We start from the raw sequence: 16,872 nt of genomic DNA on the forward strand, positions 1-16,872 counted from the left end.
ACTGAAGTTAGAGAAGTCAATATTCATGCCATCAGGTTGGAGGCTACCCAAACAGTATATAAGGTGTTGTTCCTCCAACTTGAGTGTGGCTTCATCTTGACAGTAGAGGAGGCCATGGATAGACATATCAGAATGGGAATGGGACACGGAATTAAAATGTGTGGCCACTGGGAGATCCTGCTTTCTCTGGTGGACAGCGATAATGCACTGCTTATTGATTTGCATTGGATTCCACCAATCCAGCTATCTTTAATTTGGAAAACAGAATAAATACCGATCTGCCAATCCACAGGTTGGATGACACAAGCCATTGTTTTGACCATCACAAAGTGGAAAATTATCTGAGAATTAACATTACTATCAAGAGAGCCAAAGGTGCAGAAAACCACAACCTGTTAACATGCCACGATCATGGATGGAATCAAAAAGACATCTACTGTAAAGTCTTAAAAAGCCAAGAAACATCCACAGCAGAACCACTTGTTTAAGGGGTTTAATGTGCATGGATTGCTAACCTATATTTCTATGATTAATTGCTTCTTCCTCTTCGGAATAAGTATAATTCCTGCCTGTGAACTTCCTATCCTGCTGATTACGTTGGAATTGTGTCAAAAAGCTGTGCAACAATGGCCATGAATCACTCCAATTGCTGTTATTACTCAACAATAGACTTACCTTTCTGACGTCCTCCACCAATGCATTTACGAAAAGCGTGCAAGGCTTTGACTGACAGGCATTTCATTATATTTAACAAAATAAAATTTGGCTGGATTTGTGTTATGACAACAGTATGATATTGACAATAAAGTAAGCACTCAAAGAAATGTGAGTGAACTTATAATTGGTTAAGCAGACTAAATGATGCAGGGAAATTAACTACAATTGGAAAGAACATTAAATATGGGTGTTAAATGACCACCAAACCTTAATTTCACAGAATCATTGAAAGTTAAAATGAGCCTGAGTAGGAAGGCAGAAAATTACAATTTGAAACATCTACCACAGTAGTAGCTGACAGGCAGTACCCTCCAATTCCTTGTATGGCTGTGAACCAGCCTTTGGCACACTGTGACAACTGTAGGGTCAGTCACATGTCACTGTACTTGTATGTCCCAAGGCAGGTTCTGAGTTAAGAGTCCACAGCTTGCAATTTATTTTTCCTGACAGTTCATTCTTCTTTCTGTCACACTATTCCTTTTTGCTTTCACTCGAGCAGCACTCCCTGGCTCCACTCTGTTACATCTGGCACAGTTTCACAACTAAGAATCTTTTGGAGCCAGAGCTTGCTACAGCAATCCCTCTGTACTGCTGGGAATCATGTGACATTTGTCTAAGTAACAATTCATCATGTTCCTTGTTACATTTTCACTCCCTTATTTCAGCCTCAACAGATATTTTTGTAAAATATTTATAATACAACTGCACATTCCTAATACAGAGGCATGAAAAAGGTTTTTAAAAAGCTGCTCAAAGTACTTCCATCGTATTCAACACCCTTTGAAATGTAGGAAAATCTTTTTAATTCTAATTTGCAGAACAGTTACAGATAGAAATCACTGCAATGTGTTGTTTGATCCACAGTTTCTGCAGAGGTGAACAGGTTAATAAACGAGTGTCATTTCTGGAGAATACAACTTCTCTGGTGGTCTGTTTGTCACTCCACAGGCAAATCGATAAATATGCAAGCAAGACCAAAAAATCTTTGCTCTTTGTCAAGCAAAAGAAGGAGAACAACATTTAACAGGTTCATAAAAGGTAGTCTGAAATGATCATGTGGCACTAAAATATGGTATGCCCTTGCTTGCATTGCCTTCTGGTTGTATTTTATATTGTTTCCTCATACACCAGAGGTATCTTCAAAGCTATCAATGCTGGACTGCAATTTTCCATGACCTTTATAATAAGTGGACAGCACATTTACTGCTGCAGACCAAGGGCTGTATCTTAAGCACCAAAACAATGCAAGTGTTACCTCATTAGACGAGTCCTCCAGCTTGCTCTGGTAATCTGTCAACGTTTGTCTCAAATTTTCAAGGACAACAGAGGGGCTTAACCTTTTCTCTTTGTCCCTTTGATCGACTAGAGGAGGGAAGAACGAAAAAATTAAGTTTTCAGACATTATCACACAATTTAAAAGAACAACTCAGCCAGAAAATAGCTAATCATCCAAATCCACCAAATTTTAACAATTTACAAATTAAATCAATATGTATTTATATAGGTTTACATAATCGGCAAATACTACATACTTTGAATAGTGACAAATTATTCACCATTTGTAGTACAACAATATTTGGACAACTATCAACTACTAAAAGCCTTGTACGTTAGACCCTGCTTAACTCTGAAGATGTGTTCCTCTGAGGTGAAGCATTATGCAGGGTCATTATAACATTATGTAAATAGACATGTGCGCCTGATTTTAAAAAAATCAAACCCGAGACATATTATTTTATGTTTACACAGTAATTCGAGGATTGACGAACACACTAATAGGCTTAACCTGTTCATCATTGGAGCAGCCACACATCACAGCAGCAGTGGAGGGAAATGGGTGGTGGTTACATCTCAGAGAGGGAACTGGAGTGTGGGTCCTCCTCTATCTTCGGCTTTTTCAAGTAGGCATCAAGATTTGACCATCTTTTCTTAAGATTCCTCTCATGAAGCAGTTCTCAATAGCAGAAAATCATGTCGAGAACACCTCTTTGCCTTGTTGCTTCACTCCCAGTCGGGGTCACTACCGATGAACTGATCCATGATTTGTGTGATCATGGCTAGTGCTGAGGAATTTGAATAGTGGTGAGGTTTCTTACCGACATTTCCTCTTCTCCATCCATGTCCTCAGATTCACCATGATGCATTGTTCTGCTCTTCGTTATTAAGACTCTCACGATGAGAATGCAGTAACTTCAACATCGCCATTTATTAAAATGCTCACACCATATCACTTGCAGTTTCACACCCATGCTGATGCTTTTCCTAGACATCTTAGATTACTACCCTCACTGGAAGTTGCAGGCCATTTTCCAGACATTACGGGTGAAAACTGGTGAGGGAGCAAGAACCTTTACACACACAGAGCATGAACTAATACGTGATTGGCTATGAGTGGCTCAAAGTGAATAGAAAGTATTCTCAACACGTACAAAAGTTGGATGAATTCAGCAAGTCGGGCAGCATCCATTGAAATGAGCAGTCAACGGATGCTGCCCGACCTGCTGAGTTCATCCAGCTTTTGTACGTGTTGATTTGACCACAGCATTTACAGTGTACTTTGTGTTATAAAGCATTCTCATTGGCTGATTGAATATTTACTGTGATGGTGGTTGCTCTTGAAGTTGTGTTTTTTTAAAAGAATGAATTTTTTAAAATTTCAATAAAGAATTGAATAACCACATAGTAACGAATCAGCGCTATGCAGGGTCTGATCAACTGTTGCCATTCGCTCTGTTCAGACAGTCATCAAAATACCATCTTTAGCATAAATTAAAGTATGAAATTAAACTAATTTTCTGATTCCCTCACTCTATGCTGATGAAGGCAAGTATCCCATGTGCTGCCTATACCACTCCATCCACTAGTGTTGGCATTTTTAGGAATTTATGAAATTATACTCTAAAGTCCTTCTGTTCGTCAACACTCTGCAGAACTCTACTATTCATAATGTATATCCAAACCTTATTTGACCACCAATGTCTGTATCAACTCAAAACTTGTTAATATCTCTTGCATTCAGATCTAAGTAATCGATGCAAATCGCAAACATCAATGGTCTCAGTACTATTATTCATGGTATACAGCTGGTCACAACGTACCAATCAAAACCACCACCACTGTCTCCTCAAGTGTCTTGGATCTCATAGCTCCTAACATTTTGGATCAGTTGTGCACACAGAATTTTGTAAAAGGACTTTAATTAGAGTACTTGTAGACAGCATCTACAACACTGACCTCAAAAATTAGCAGCACACATTGGCAGAAGGTTTACATTCCTAGAAAACTGTCAATATCACAATTTTCTATGACATGAATGTTGACAAAAATTGACAAATGTGTTGTTTCTTTCACAATGCAGTCTGGTAATCTCTTCTTGCATAAATTCTACAGGAGTGAATTTTTATTCAATATCCCAAAAAACACTTTGGTCATGAGTTATGAATTCTATTAAGAGTGAATTTCCATTACCTGAAATGCCTTAATCATGAGTACGTTATACTTAACTACTACTTTTAAAAGAAATCAGATAGGATCTACCATGAACAAAGCTGTAATGACCATCCTTAATCAAATCCTGCCTTTCCAATCCTGTCCCATAGAATTTTCTTTTTAGAAATTTTTGTGCTCTTTTGTTACTGGCTTATCCCTACTCCTCTTCTTGAAGGAAGTAAAGATAACATGCTATCCTCCAGCTATCTGTGACATTTGTGGCCAGCAAAGATGTAAGAATCTCTATCCTCTCCTTCCACAGCAGCTTCGGGTATATCTCATTAGGCTCTGGGACATTAGACTCATGTTCCAACATAGTCAACATCCTCTCCTTCTCAATTCTTAGATGGTTTAGAATCTCACCATCCTTATCCCTGAGTTTTTCAAGTACCATGTCTTTCTCCTTAGGAAATAACATCTTAGTGGCTAATGTCATTCTGGTGCTCAAGAAGTACAGCAAGGTTAAGCTGGGAAACAACAGGCCAGTCAGCCTGACACCAGTAGTGGGGAAGGAGCTAGACTAGAGGGGATTCTGTGCATCATGATCAGCCAACATTTGGATAGATAGAATCTGATGAGCAGAAGTTAAGATGGCTTTGTTTGAAGGAAGTCGTGTTTGAGAAATCTTTCAGAATTTTTTGAATAAAAATCCAAAAGGCTAGAGGAGGATAGGACAATGGATGTTGTCTATCTGAACATTACTGAGGCCTTTGATTAGGCCCACACATGGCACACTGGTCTGGAAGGTCAGCTATCACAGAGTTCAGGGAGGACTAGTTAGCTGAATTGAAAATTGGCTCAGAGGTAGGAAGCAGAGGTGGTGGTTGACAATTATACCTCAGAATGGAGGATGGTGACTATGGAGGTGTTGCAAGGATTGGTGTGGAGGCCCTTGTTACTTGTTAGTTAATATCGATGACTTGCATGTGAATCCATAAGGCTTGATCAGTATATTTGCAGATGACACATAATTAGGAGGAGTTATTGATAGTGAAGGTTATTGTAAATTACAGGGAGAACACTGGTCACTTAGTGAGGTGGGCTAAGAAGTGGCAAATGGATATCAATACAGTAGAACATAGAGCATAGGCCCTTTGCCCAAGGTGATGTGCTGATTTTCCAACCTATTCTAATATCAATCTAACCCTTCCTTCCTATATAGCCCTCATTTTTCTATCATCCATGTGCTTTATCTAAGAATTTCTTAAATGCCCTAATGCATTTGCCTCGACCACCACCCCGGTAGGATGTTTCACACACCCACCACACTGTGAAAATACTTATCTCTGACATCTGCCCCTATACTTTCCTCAAATCATCTTAAAATTATGCCCCCTCATATTAGCCATTTTCACTGAGGGGGGAGAAAAAAAATCACACTATCTATGCCTCTTAGTATCTTGTACATCTCTATCAAGTCACCTCTAATCCTCCTTTATTTCAAAGTACACGCTCAACCTATCCTCACAAGATATGATCTCCATTCCAAGTATCATCCTTCTAAATCTCTGGTGCACAGTTTCCAAAGCTTCTGCATCCCTCCTATAATGAGGTGACAAAACTGAACACAATATTCCAAGTGTGGTCTAACCAGAATTTTACAGAGCTGCAACATTACCTCAAAGCGTTTGAACTTAATCCCCTAACTAATGAAGTCTAACACATCATTTGCCTCCCCTATCAAAAACCCCATATACTTACACAACTTTAAGGGATCTATAGATGTAAACTCCAAGATCCCCCTCTTCTTCCACACAGCCTCGCCATTAACCCTGTATTCAGCCTCTGTCTTCAAATTTAAACTCCTAAAGAGAATGACTTCATACTTTTCTGGGTTGAACGCCATTTGCCACTTCTCAACCCTGCTCTGCATCCTGCCAAAGCCCTGTTGTAACTTACAGCAACCTTCTCCATGATCTACAACTCCACCAGCATTCTTGTATTTAACTCATCCTTTCACAAAGAGCAGGGGTCCCAGAACAAGAAGGCAGTATCCATCATCAAGGACCCCTACTAACAAACTATGCTCTCTTCTTGTTGCTGCCATCGGGAAGGAGGGACAGGAACCTTCAGCCCAAGTCTAACAGGAGCAAGCTCCTGAAGCACAGTGAACCTCACTCACCTTCATACTGAACTGATTCCACAACCTGAGAACAGAGGTTGCAGAGACCTTTAAGTGACTTTCAAGGACTCCACAATCTACAGCATGTTCTCAGTAATATTTATCATTATAAGTTATTTTATTTTGCATTTGTTCAGTTTGTCTTATTGTACATGTTGGCTGTTTGTCCGTCTTTGTGCATAGTTTTTCATTGATTGTATTATACATCTTTGTTCTACTGTGAATACCTGCAAGAAAGTGAATCTCAAGTAGTATATGGTGACACATGTGTACTTTGATAATCAACTTATTTTGAACTTTGAATTATCAGCCTGTTGCTTCACCCTGACCTCATAAACATCAAGGTCCCTCTCATTGCTGAATAATGAAGCAAAGTGTCCATTAAGGACCTCTTCAATCACCTCCAACTTTTCCTCTTCAAACCAATTGATCCTATCCTCAACTCTAGTCATCCGCATGTGTAGAACCCATTGGGTTTACCGTAATTCTACTCGCCATGGACTTCTAGCTCTTCTAGCTCTCTTAAGTCTATTCATTTACATTATTGTCGCCAAACAACTGATACTAGAGCGTACAATCATCACAGCGATATTTGATTCTGCGCTTCGCGCTCCCTAGAGTACAAATCAATAGTAAATATAATAAAAATTTAAATTATAAATTATAATAAAAAAATAGAAAAGGGAAAGTAAGGTAGTGCAAGTCAGGTCCGGATATTTGGAAGGTACGGCCCAGATCCGGGTCAGGATCTGTTCAGCAGTTTTATCACAGTTGGAAAGAAGCTGTTCCAAATCTGGCCATATGAGTCTTCAAGCTCCTGAACCTTCTCCCGGAGGGAAGAGGGACAAAAAGTGTGTTGGCTGGGTGGGTCGTGTCCTTGATTATCCTGGCAGCACTGCTCCGACAGCATGCGATGTAAACTGAGTCCAAAGATGGAAGATTGGTTTGTGTGATGTGCTGGGCTGTGTTCACAATCTTCTGCAGCTTCTTCCGGTCTTGGACAGGACAACTTCCATACCAGGTTGTGATGCACCCTAGAAAAATGCTTTCTACGGTGCATATATAAAAATTAGTGAGGGTTAGTGTATGACCCTGGCTTCCTAAATCATAAGTCAGCTTCTTTCACCACATCAATGGGATAAATCTATCCAGAACATCATGCAAGTGTTCCGTAAACAACCTCCATATTTCTATTGTGCATTTCCAAGTACATCCATTCCCAATTTGTGCTCCCAAGTTCCTGCCTAATAGAATCATAGATCCCCTCCCCCAATTAAATACTGTCTGCTCCTATCCTTCTGCAAGGCAATAGTAAAGGTCAGGAAATTGCTGACGTCGTCTCCAAAATGTTTACCCAACTAGAGATCTGACACTTGACCTGATTCACTGCCTAGTTCCAGATCCAATATGGCCTCTCCTCTAGTTAGCCTGTGTCAGGAATCCTTCCTGAACACCCCTAACAAATTCTGCCCCAGGAAAGCTGAAGTCCTCATGACAACAACCCTGTTGTTTTTGCACATTTCCAAAATCTGCTTCCTGACTTGTTCCTCAGTGTCTTTTACGCTATTAGGGATACCTATATATTACTCCCAAGACTGATCACTTCCTTTCTGTTTCTGAATTCCATCCTCACCTATTCCCTCCATGACACAAATGAATTTCACCCTTAATCCATAACCTCTAGTTGTACTCCCACTCTCCATGGAATAAACCTGCTTACATTTACCCTACCTAGGCCACTCATAATTTTGCATACCTATATTGAATATAGGTAGGAGACACGAGAGGCTGCAGATGCTGGAGCCTAGAGCATAAAACAAACTGCTGGAGGAACTCAGCAGGTCAAACAGCCTCTGGAGGGAAACAATGCTTTATGTTTTCAGCACACACGAACTGCTGGAGGAACTCAGAAAGCCAGGCAGCATCTATGGAAAAGAGTAAACAGTCAACATTTCAGGCCAAACCCTTCATCAGGAAACATGCTTTATGCAAACGCACTAAGCATCTGTTCGTAGTTTGTGTAACGTGGGGGGACTTAAAGGTTTGGTCAAATTTTTATTTTTTGTAACGAAATGATTAATACACTTATTCACAGTCAGCATTTTCTGTCTCACTCACCAAACCAGTGAAGCTGCTTCAACATTACACATGCAGCATAAAGTGATCAGTAGATGGGTAGATCACTGCTCAACGTGAAGGGTATGTACAGGCTCTGAGAAGTGGTGCAACTGGGCAGTCCTGAAATGTGGGCATAATGCTTCAGTTTGGCCAGCTCCTTGCCTTCATCAACTTTCCTGGTAACTTCCTCAAAATACTCTACGAGATTGGTTAGACATGACCAACCACGTACAAAGCCATGCTGAATATCCATAAACAGTCCATGCCTATCTATGCAAGTAGTTATATATCCAGTCCCGTAGAATACCTTACAAAAACTTGCCCACTACTTGCTTACCAGCCTATAATTTCCTGGTTTATTTTTAGAGCCTTTCTCTAAAGTGGATCAACATTGGCTGTCCTCCAATCCTCTGGTACCTCACCCGTTGCAAAGGATGATTTAAATATCTGTTAGGGTCCCTGCAATTTCTGCACTTGCCTCCTACAGGGTCTGAGGGAACACCTTGTCAGGGCCTGTGGATTTATCCACCCTGATTTGCAAGCTCCTCTTCCTCTGTGATCTGTGAAGTCAATGCTGCTTTGCCTCACTTCTATAGACTGTGATCGTCTCCTGAGTAAATGGCTCCAAGAATGGATTACCATTCTGAACTTCCAGAGGACCAATTTCATCCTTGCAATCCTTTTTGCTCTAAACATATCTGTAGAATCTCTTAGAATTCTCCTTCACCTTGTATGCTAAGGCAATCTCATGCCTTCTTTTAGCCCTCCTCATTTATTTCTTAAGTGTTCTCTTGCACTTGTGCTCCATAAGCACCTCATTTTTCTTCCCACCTGCCTATACCTGCTATGCACCTCCTTTTTGTCCTTAACCAGGGCCTCAATATCTCTTGAAAACCAAGGTTCTGTAAACTTATCTTTATCTTGTATTCCAACAGGCACATACAAGCTTTGTACTCTCAACATTTCACTTTTGAAGGGCTCCCACTTACCAAGTACACCTTTGCCAGAAAACAGCCTGTCCCAATCCGCACTTGCCAGATCCTTTCTGAACCATTCCCCAATTTACAATCTGAACCCGCAGACCAGACCTATCAGTTTCCACATGTATTTTGAAGCAAATGGCATTGTGATCACCAGATGAAAAGTGTTCCCCTATATTTCCCATGATACTTCTTGCATTGAAATAGTGCCACCATTGAGCCTTACTTTAGTGGTTGCCAAGATGCTGGAGTGCAATATTAAGGTTATTTCTACAGTGGGGGAGAATAGGTCCAGACAGCACAACCTCAGAACAGATGGACGTCCAGACTAGTTTCAGGGTACTTAGGAGGAACATGGTAAAAAAAGGTCAAAAAGGAAATCTTAAAAAGGAAATCTTGCCCAACAAATCTGCTGAACATCTTTGGGGAAATAATAAGCACAATACACAGAGGAGAGTCAGTGGATGCCGTTTACTTGGTCTTTCAGAAAGCCTGTGACAAAGTACCATACACGAAGCTGCCAAGCATGATGAGAGCCCATGGTATTGCAGGAAAGGAATTAGCACGGATGCCCGACAACCTGGCCTCAAAAGCCGATCGTGGGAATGAATTTCACACACCACCCACCCACTGGCTAAAGAAGTTTTTCCTCATCTCTATTCTAATCTTAGCCTCCCCCGATCCTCTCCACATTCATTCAATATTTGATATGTTTCAATGAGATGCCCCCTCATTCTTTTTAAGCTCAAACAAGTAGAGGCTGAGCCATCAACCGCTCGCCATATGATAAGCTTTCATTCCCAAAATTATTTTCATGAACCTCCTTTGAAACCTCTCCAATGTCAGCACATCCTTTCCTAATTAAGGGGCTCAATACTCCAATTGAAGCCTCACCTGTGCCTTATAAACCTCAGTATTACAATCCTTGCTCTTGTATTCTAGTCCTCTTGAAATTCCCTCCTCACCACTAACTGAACCCACAAATTAACCATAAGGGAATCCTACACAAGGACTCCCAAATCCCTTTGCACTTCAAATTTTGAATTTTCTCCTCATTTATAAGAGACTATGCTTTTATTCATTTTAACAAAGTGCATGACCAAACTCTTCCCAGCACTGTATTCCACCTGCCACTTTTGACCATTCTCCTAAAGTCCTCCTGCAGCCTACCTGCTTCCTCAAAACTACCTGCCCCTCCACTTACCTTCTTATCATCCGCAAAATTGGATACAAAACCATCAATTTCATTATCCAAATCATTGACATACAACATAAAAAAGAAGCGGTCCCAACACTGACCCCAGCAGAACACCACTGGCAGCCAATCAGAAAATGCTTTCATTTACACTCTTTGCCTCCTGCCAATCAGCCAATGCTCTATCCATGCTAGTATCTTTCCTGTAATACCATGGCCTCATCTTGATAAGCAGCCTCATGTGCAGCACCTTGTCAAAGGTCTTCTGAGGAAGCAGAGAATCTACTGAAGGGCTTGTACAGATTAGCAGAATGGGCAAAGACTGGCAGATGGAACACAGTACAATGAAATGTGTGGTCATGTGTTGGCAAGATGGCATTGGAGAAACACAGAGATGCTTTACAGGCAGATTATAAAACTTCTATATATACTTCTTCTGAACTACTCTTGCTGTAATCTGCAATGTGTAATTTTCCTTTAAGTAATGTACTTTTGAACCGTCTTAACAAAGTTATGAATTCACAATCTTCTGAAGGACCCGGTGATCTTAACTCTCAAGAACGCAAGTACTGCATCTTTAAGAGGATGAAGTTACATCACCATGGCCAAAAGGAGGGAAGACAGAGAGGATTCCAAGCCACATTAAAACTTCCTCCAGCCAGTATCTTATTTGCAAATGTACTGTTACGAGAGAACAAGATTGAGGACCCAAACGGCAAGACTGCTGTATTGGAGGGAGATGAGGGATTGCTTTGGTAGAGTCAACAAAGAGGTGATTGTGGGAGGCACAGGAGTGGCCACAGGATTGCTTCGAATCAGTGGACTAGACAGTGTTCAAAAACTTAGAAGATCTGAACGAACACCACGATTGTATATAAAAACATTTGTAGACAATTATGTCCCCACAAAATCATTCAAAGGTTTCCCCAAACAGAACCCCTGATAAACCATAATATCTGCAATCTGCTGAGGGCCAAATCAGCAGTGTTCAGATCTGGCCACCAAGTAAAATACAAGAGGTCTAGGTATGACCTCTGGAAAACTATCTCACGTGCAAAGTGGCAATTCCAGACTGAACATAAAATCACAGGATATCATCACCTCCTAAAAGTAAAACCAAGTGACACAGGTGACAACAAGGTTTCACTCCCAGATGAGCTCAATGCCTGTTATGCTCGCTTTGACCATTAAAACACAGAGAGACCTTCAGAAACCCCCACAGCCCCCAGTGACCATGTGATTTCAGTCTGTAGCAATGAATTCTACTCTGGCTACAGGAATTCCTCCTCATCTCTGTTCTAAGTGGACATCCTTCTCTTCTGAGGCTGTCTTGCCTTTTATTTCTCTCAGAGTTCCAACAGATTTATCAAGCAAGATTTCCCCTAAAGGAAACTATGCTGACTCTCACCTATTTTAGCATGTGCCTCCAAATACCCTAAAATCTCATCCAACACCCTCTCAACTACTGGGCCATAATTTTCCTTCGGGGGGGGGGGCGGGGGAGTGACATTTACAATTTCCAGTCCTCCAAAAAAATTCCAGAATTTTTGTGTTCTCGCCCATTCTTTCTTATTGCTGATTTTCGAGATAGGGGTTTGGTTAATCTGTTAATTTTTGTGTGGGGGGGGAATTGGTGTTTGCGAGTTTTTGTTTCTTTCTCTTTTTGTGGGGGGGATTGATGTCTTTCTTTCAACTACTTCTATTGGTTTCTGTATTTTATTGCTGTCTGGAGAAAACAAATCTCAGAGTTGTATTCTGCATACATACTTTGATAGTAAAATGAACCTTTGAATCTAGTGATTCTTGAAAGATCATTACTAATGTCTCCATATTCTTTTCAGCTACCTCTTTCAGAACGCTGGCATGTAGTCCATCTGATCCGGTTGTCTTATCTGCCTTTAGACCTCTCAGCTTCCTAAACACTTTCTCCTTAGTAATAGCAAGTACGCTCACTTCTGCCATCTGACACTCTCAAATTTCTGGCATACTGCCAGTGTCCACCACAGTGAAGACTGATGGAAAATTCTTATTAAGTTCGTCCATTTCTTTGGCCCCATTACTACCTCTTCAGCATCATTTTCCAGTGGTCCAATATCCACTCTTACATTTCTTTTACACTTTCTATATTTAAAAACTGTTGGTATCCCCTTTTATATTATTGGCTAGCTTAACTCATATTTCATCTTTTCTTTCCTTAGGCTTTTTAGTTGCCTTCTGTTGGTTTTTAAAAGCTTCCCAATCCTCTAACTTCCCATTAATATTTACTATATTGTAAGCCCTCACTTTTGCTTTGATGCTGTCTTTGACTTCCCTTGTCAGCCATAGTTGCCACATCCTCCCTTTAGAATATTACTTCATCTTTGGGATCTATCTATACTACGCTTTCCAAATTGTTCCCAGAAACTCCGGGCATTGCCGTTCTGCCATCATTTCTGCTAGTGTCCCTTTTCAATCAACTTTGCCCAGCTCCTCTCTCATACCTCCGTATCTCCCGTTAGTCCACTGTAATACTGTTGCTGCCTATTACTTTTGTAGTCTGCCTTGCCTCAAAGTATTTCTCTCCTTCCTTATTTATTTCTATCTTAAAATTTAAGGACTTGTGTTTCATAAATGTTCTCCATTGAAAGGTCAGTCACCTGGGAAAGTGCATTACTCAATAGCAGGTCCAGTATAGTACGACTATCTGCATACTGGTTTAGAAAACCCTCTTGGATGCATTTAACAAATTCTGCTCCTTACACTAAAGAGGTCTCAATCTATGTTGGAGAGGATGAAGTCCTCCACTACAATAACACTGTTGATTCTGCACCTTTCCCTAAACTGCCTGCACTTCTGCTCCTCAACGACCCAGTGGATATTGGGGAGGGGGTGCTGCAGTACAATCCCATCAGAGTGGTTTCACTTTCTTTTTTTATTTTTGAGTTCTACTCATATTGACTCAGTGGATGACCTAGTGCAGCTGTGACCTTGTCCCTGATTCATAATACAACTCCACCTCCCCAACTCCCTCACCCATACTTCCCTCTCTTTCAGCAATATCTCTTGTTTTCTATAGCAACCTGAAATTGAACTCATCTGGCCCCCATGATTTATCAGCCCTTATAGGATCCTTTATCTAGCTCCTGCACTTCTTAATATTGACATGCTGCAGACCTCAACAAACCCTAACATTAACTCACCAGCTTTTATGTCCTTGGTGAATACAGGTGAGAAGTATTCACTTAGAACTTCTGCCTGCATCCCTTGGCTCCACAAATGATTCACCCTTTGGTCTCTAAGGGCACCGACATTTTATGCGGCTAACCTCGAGCTCTTTATAAAATGTTCTGGATACTTTATCTTATTTGCCAACGATATTTCACGGCCCTATATTCCCCTCCAAACTTCTTTAAATTTTCTCCTACATCCAGCACTTTCCACTATGGATGCACAGCAAAGATGGCAATTCCAGGAAACCTTTGATGAGAAAGGATATTGCAGGTTTTATCATGGTAGACAAGAAAAATCATGTGTCAGGTTTAGGCAACTGGAATCCAGCAAGTCTAGGGCACCATGGTAGTGCAACAGTTAGCGCGACACTATTACAACTCAGGGGGGTTGGAAATCAATCCTGGCGTATTCTGTGAAGAGTTCATATGTTCTTCTCGTGGAATGAGTGGGTTTTCTCCGGGTGCTCTGGTTTCCTCCCACAGTCCAAAGTTACTTAGTCATTGTAAATCGTCCCATGATTAGGCTAGGGTTAAAATGGGGATTGCTAGGTGTTGCGGCTCAAAGGTTAGAAAGGTCTCTTTCATAATGCATCTCTTAATAAATAAATAATGTCTTGTATTCCTCAAGACTCCATTCCATTTACCTACAGATTGGAACAGAACATATAACAGTACAGGACAGAAACAGGCTCTTCAGTCTACAATGTTTGTACGAACTAATTAAACTGGCAATTAAATGTCTAACTGAACTAGTCCCTCGTGCCAATACAATGACCATATTCCTCAACTCTCTGCACATTCATGTGCCTATTTAAGAGCCACTTAAACAGCTCTGCTGTATTTGCCTCCACCACCACCCATGGCATCACGTTTGAGGCACCCACCATTCCTGTACAAAAAGTTGCCCCATACATATCCCTTGAACTTTATCCCTCCCACCCATTTTTTGAGGAGGTTACCAGGAAAGGGAATGGATGTTGTCCACATGAACTTTAGCAAAGCTTTTGACCAAGTTCTGCATGGGAAGCTAATAAAGAACCAAGACTGGTAATGGACATCAAAGCTGGGACCAGCTGGGAAAACAGGCTGAAAAATGGCAGATAAAATTTAATGCAGACAAGTGTATGGTCTTGCACTTTGGGAGGACAAACTAGGGTAAGATTTACACAGTGAATGGTAGGGCACTGAGGAGTGTGGTAGAACAGAGGGATTGGGGAGTAGAGATCAATAATTCCTTAAAATTGCCATTACTGGTTGTAAAGGCCATAAACAGCTTTTGGAACATTATCCTTTATAAATAAAGGTACCATGTACAGGAGGTAGGACGTTAAGTTGAAACTGTACAAGGCACAAATTTGGAGTATTATGTATAGTTCTGGTCATCCACCTACAGGAAAGATCAGTAGGATTGAATGAGTACAGAAAAAAATTACAAAGATGCTGCTAGGACATGAGGACCTGAGTTCTAGGGAAAGGTTGAATAGATTAGGACTTTATTTCCTTAGTAAAGGAGAGAGAGATTTGATATAGGTATACAAGTTTACAGCTGGTATAGTTAATGCAAGCAGGTTAATTCTGGCAAGTTCTAGATGCAACAAAGGCCTACTTCTGTGCTGTAGAGCTCAGTGACTTGATGACTCTGCAGAGTGCAATGTTTCTCTCCTGTACAGGTGATACCCTGCTCCAGGAGAAGTTGCAATGAATCAGAATCCAAATCAGTTTATTATCACCGGCACATGACGTGAAATTCCATGTCATGAAACACTGTGCCCTGCACCAATTCCTCATGAATGTTTAATTCTTCCCACAACTTTCATCTCATCAGTCCTCCCAGTTTCTGCAAATTACCATCCTCCCTTTTCTTTTACCCAAAACCAGTTGGTTCCTATAGTAGTTTCTGTTAGAATTGCCTCTAAATATTTGATCATTGCTCCTTCCTTCTTTATGCTTCACACCACCTGCCCCCTTATTTCCATTAACCTATGTTACATTTCAAAATAGGTTTTTGTCATTTACACCAGGGAGAATGAAATTCCGTTCTCGCCTGAAGCTTAGAATAAACACTATTTATTTATTTGGAGATACAGCACATTAGAGTGGTCAGCCTTTGGCTCAAGAGGTTTACACCAGAAGAGGCAAAGGCTCTAAGTTTCTAGCAAGTTTGATTTCGTTCTTTGTCTATTACTACATAGCTAATGTGCTGAGAATGGGCACAGGGATGGTGGAATGTTCTTCCCATGAGATGTGAGAACTATAGGTGACCTCTAGTCTCCCTGATAACTTTATATCTGCATGATGTGCATCGAGCAGCAGCTCCTTACAAACCGTGTTAGGGAAATGGAGCTGAAGCTGGATGACCTGAATGAGGTGGTGATAGGAGCTACAGAGAGGTAGTCACTGTTAAGTTGCAAGAGGCAGGGAGCTGCGTTAACTGCGCAGTGCACCATTTTCCTCAATAATATTCTCCTTTGGATACTGTTGGGCGGGGGCGAGGGGAGGGCCTACCAGGGGAAAGCCATTGCAACTGCGTCCCTAGCACTGAATCTGCCTCTGAGGCTCGGAAGGGAAGGGGCAGAAGAGGAGTGTAGTAGTGATGAGGGGATTCCACAGTTGGAGGGAGCAGACAGAAGATTTTGTGGAGGTAAAAGAGACACCAGAATAGTACACTGCCTCCCAGTCTCAAGACTGTCTCTGTTCAGTTCAAAGCATGCTAAAGGAGAAGTCGTTGTGCTACATCTAGGTACAAAACAAGGAAAAGGGATGAGGTCCTGAAAGGGGAATAAACAGAGTTCAGTGGAAGGCTGAAAAGCGGGACCTCCAGGGTAGAAACCTCTCGATTGCTACCAGTGTCATGCACCAGGGACAGTAAGAATAGGACAACAAACATAAGAAAATCTGCAGATGCTGGAAAACCAAAGCAACACAAAAAGATTGCTAGAAGAACTCAGCAGGTCAGGTATGGAAAAGCGTAAACAGTCGACGTTTCGGGCTGAGACCCTTCATCAGAACTGGAAAGAATGATAAGTCAGAGTAGGAAGGTGG

At 41.1% G+C, this 16,872-nt stretch overlaps 1 protein-coding gene across 3 annotated transcripts in view; it reads right to left on the reverse strand.

Moving 5' to 3' along the window:
* LOC132396875 (coiled-coil domain-containing protein 171-like) overlaps nucleotides 1-16,872 on the reverse strand; it is a 449,415-nt gene that overhangs the window by 342,899 nt on the left and 89,644 nt on the right. For all 3 annotated transcript variants that reach the window (XM_059974899.1, XM_059974901.1, XM_059974900.1), the window contains exon 11: nucleotides 1,973-2,079. In XM_059974899.1, the coding sequence (XP_059830882.1) occupies nucleotides 1,973-2,079 (107 nt within the window). The remainder of the gene's footprint in view (nucleotides 1-1,972; nucleotides 2,080-16,872) is intronic.

Source organism: Hypanus sabinus, chromosome 7, assembly GCF_030144855.1.
Source record: "Hypanus sabinus isolate sHypSab1 chromosome 7, sHypSab1.hap1, whole genome shotgun sequence".
NCBI classification, from domain to species: Eukaryota; Metazoa; Chordata; class Chondrichthyes; order Myliobatiformes; family Dasyatidae; genus Hypanus; species Hypanus sabinus.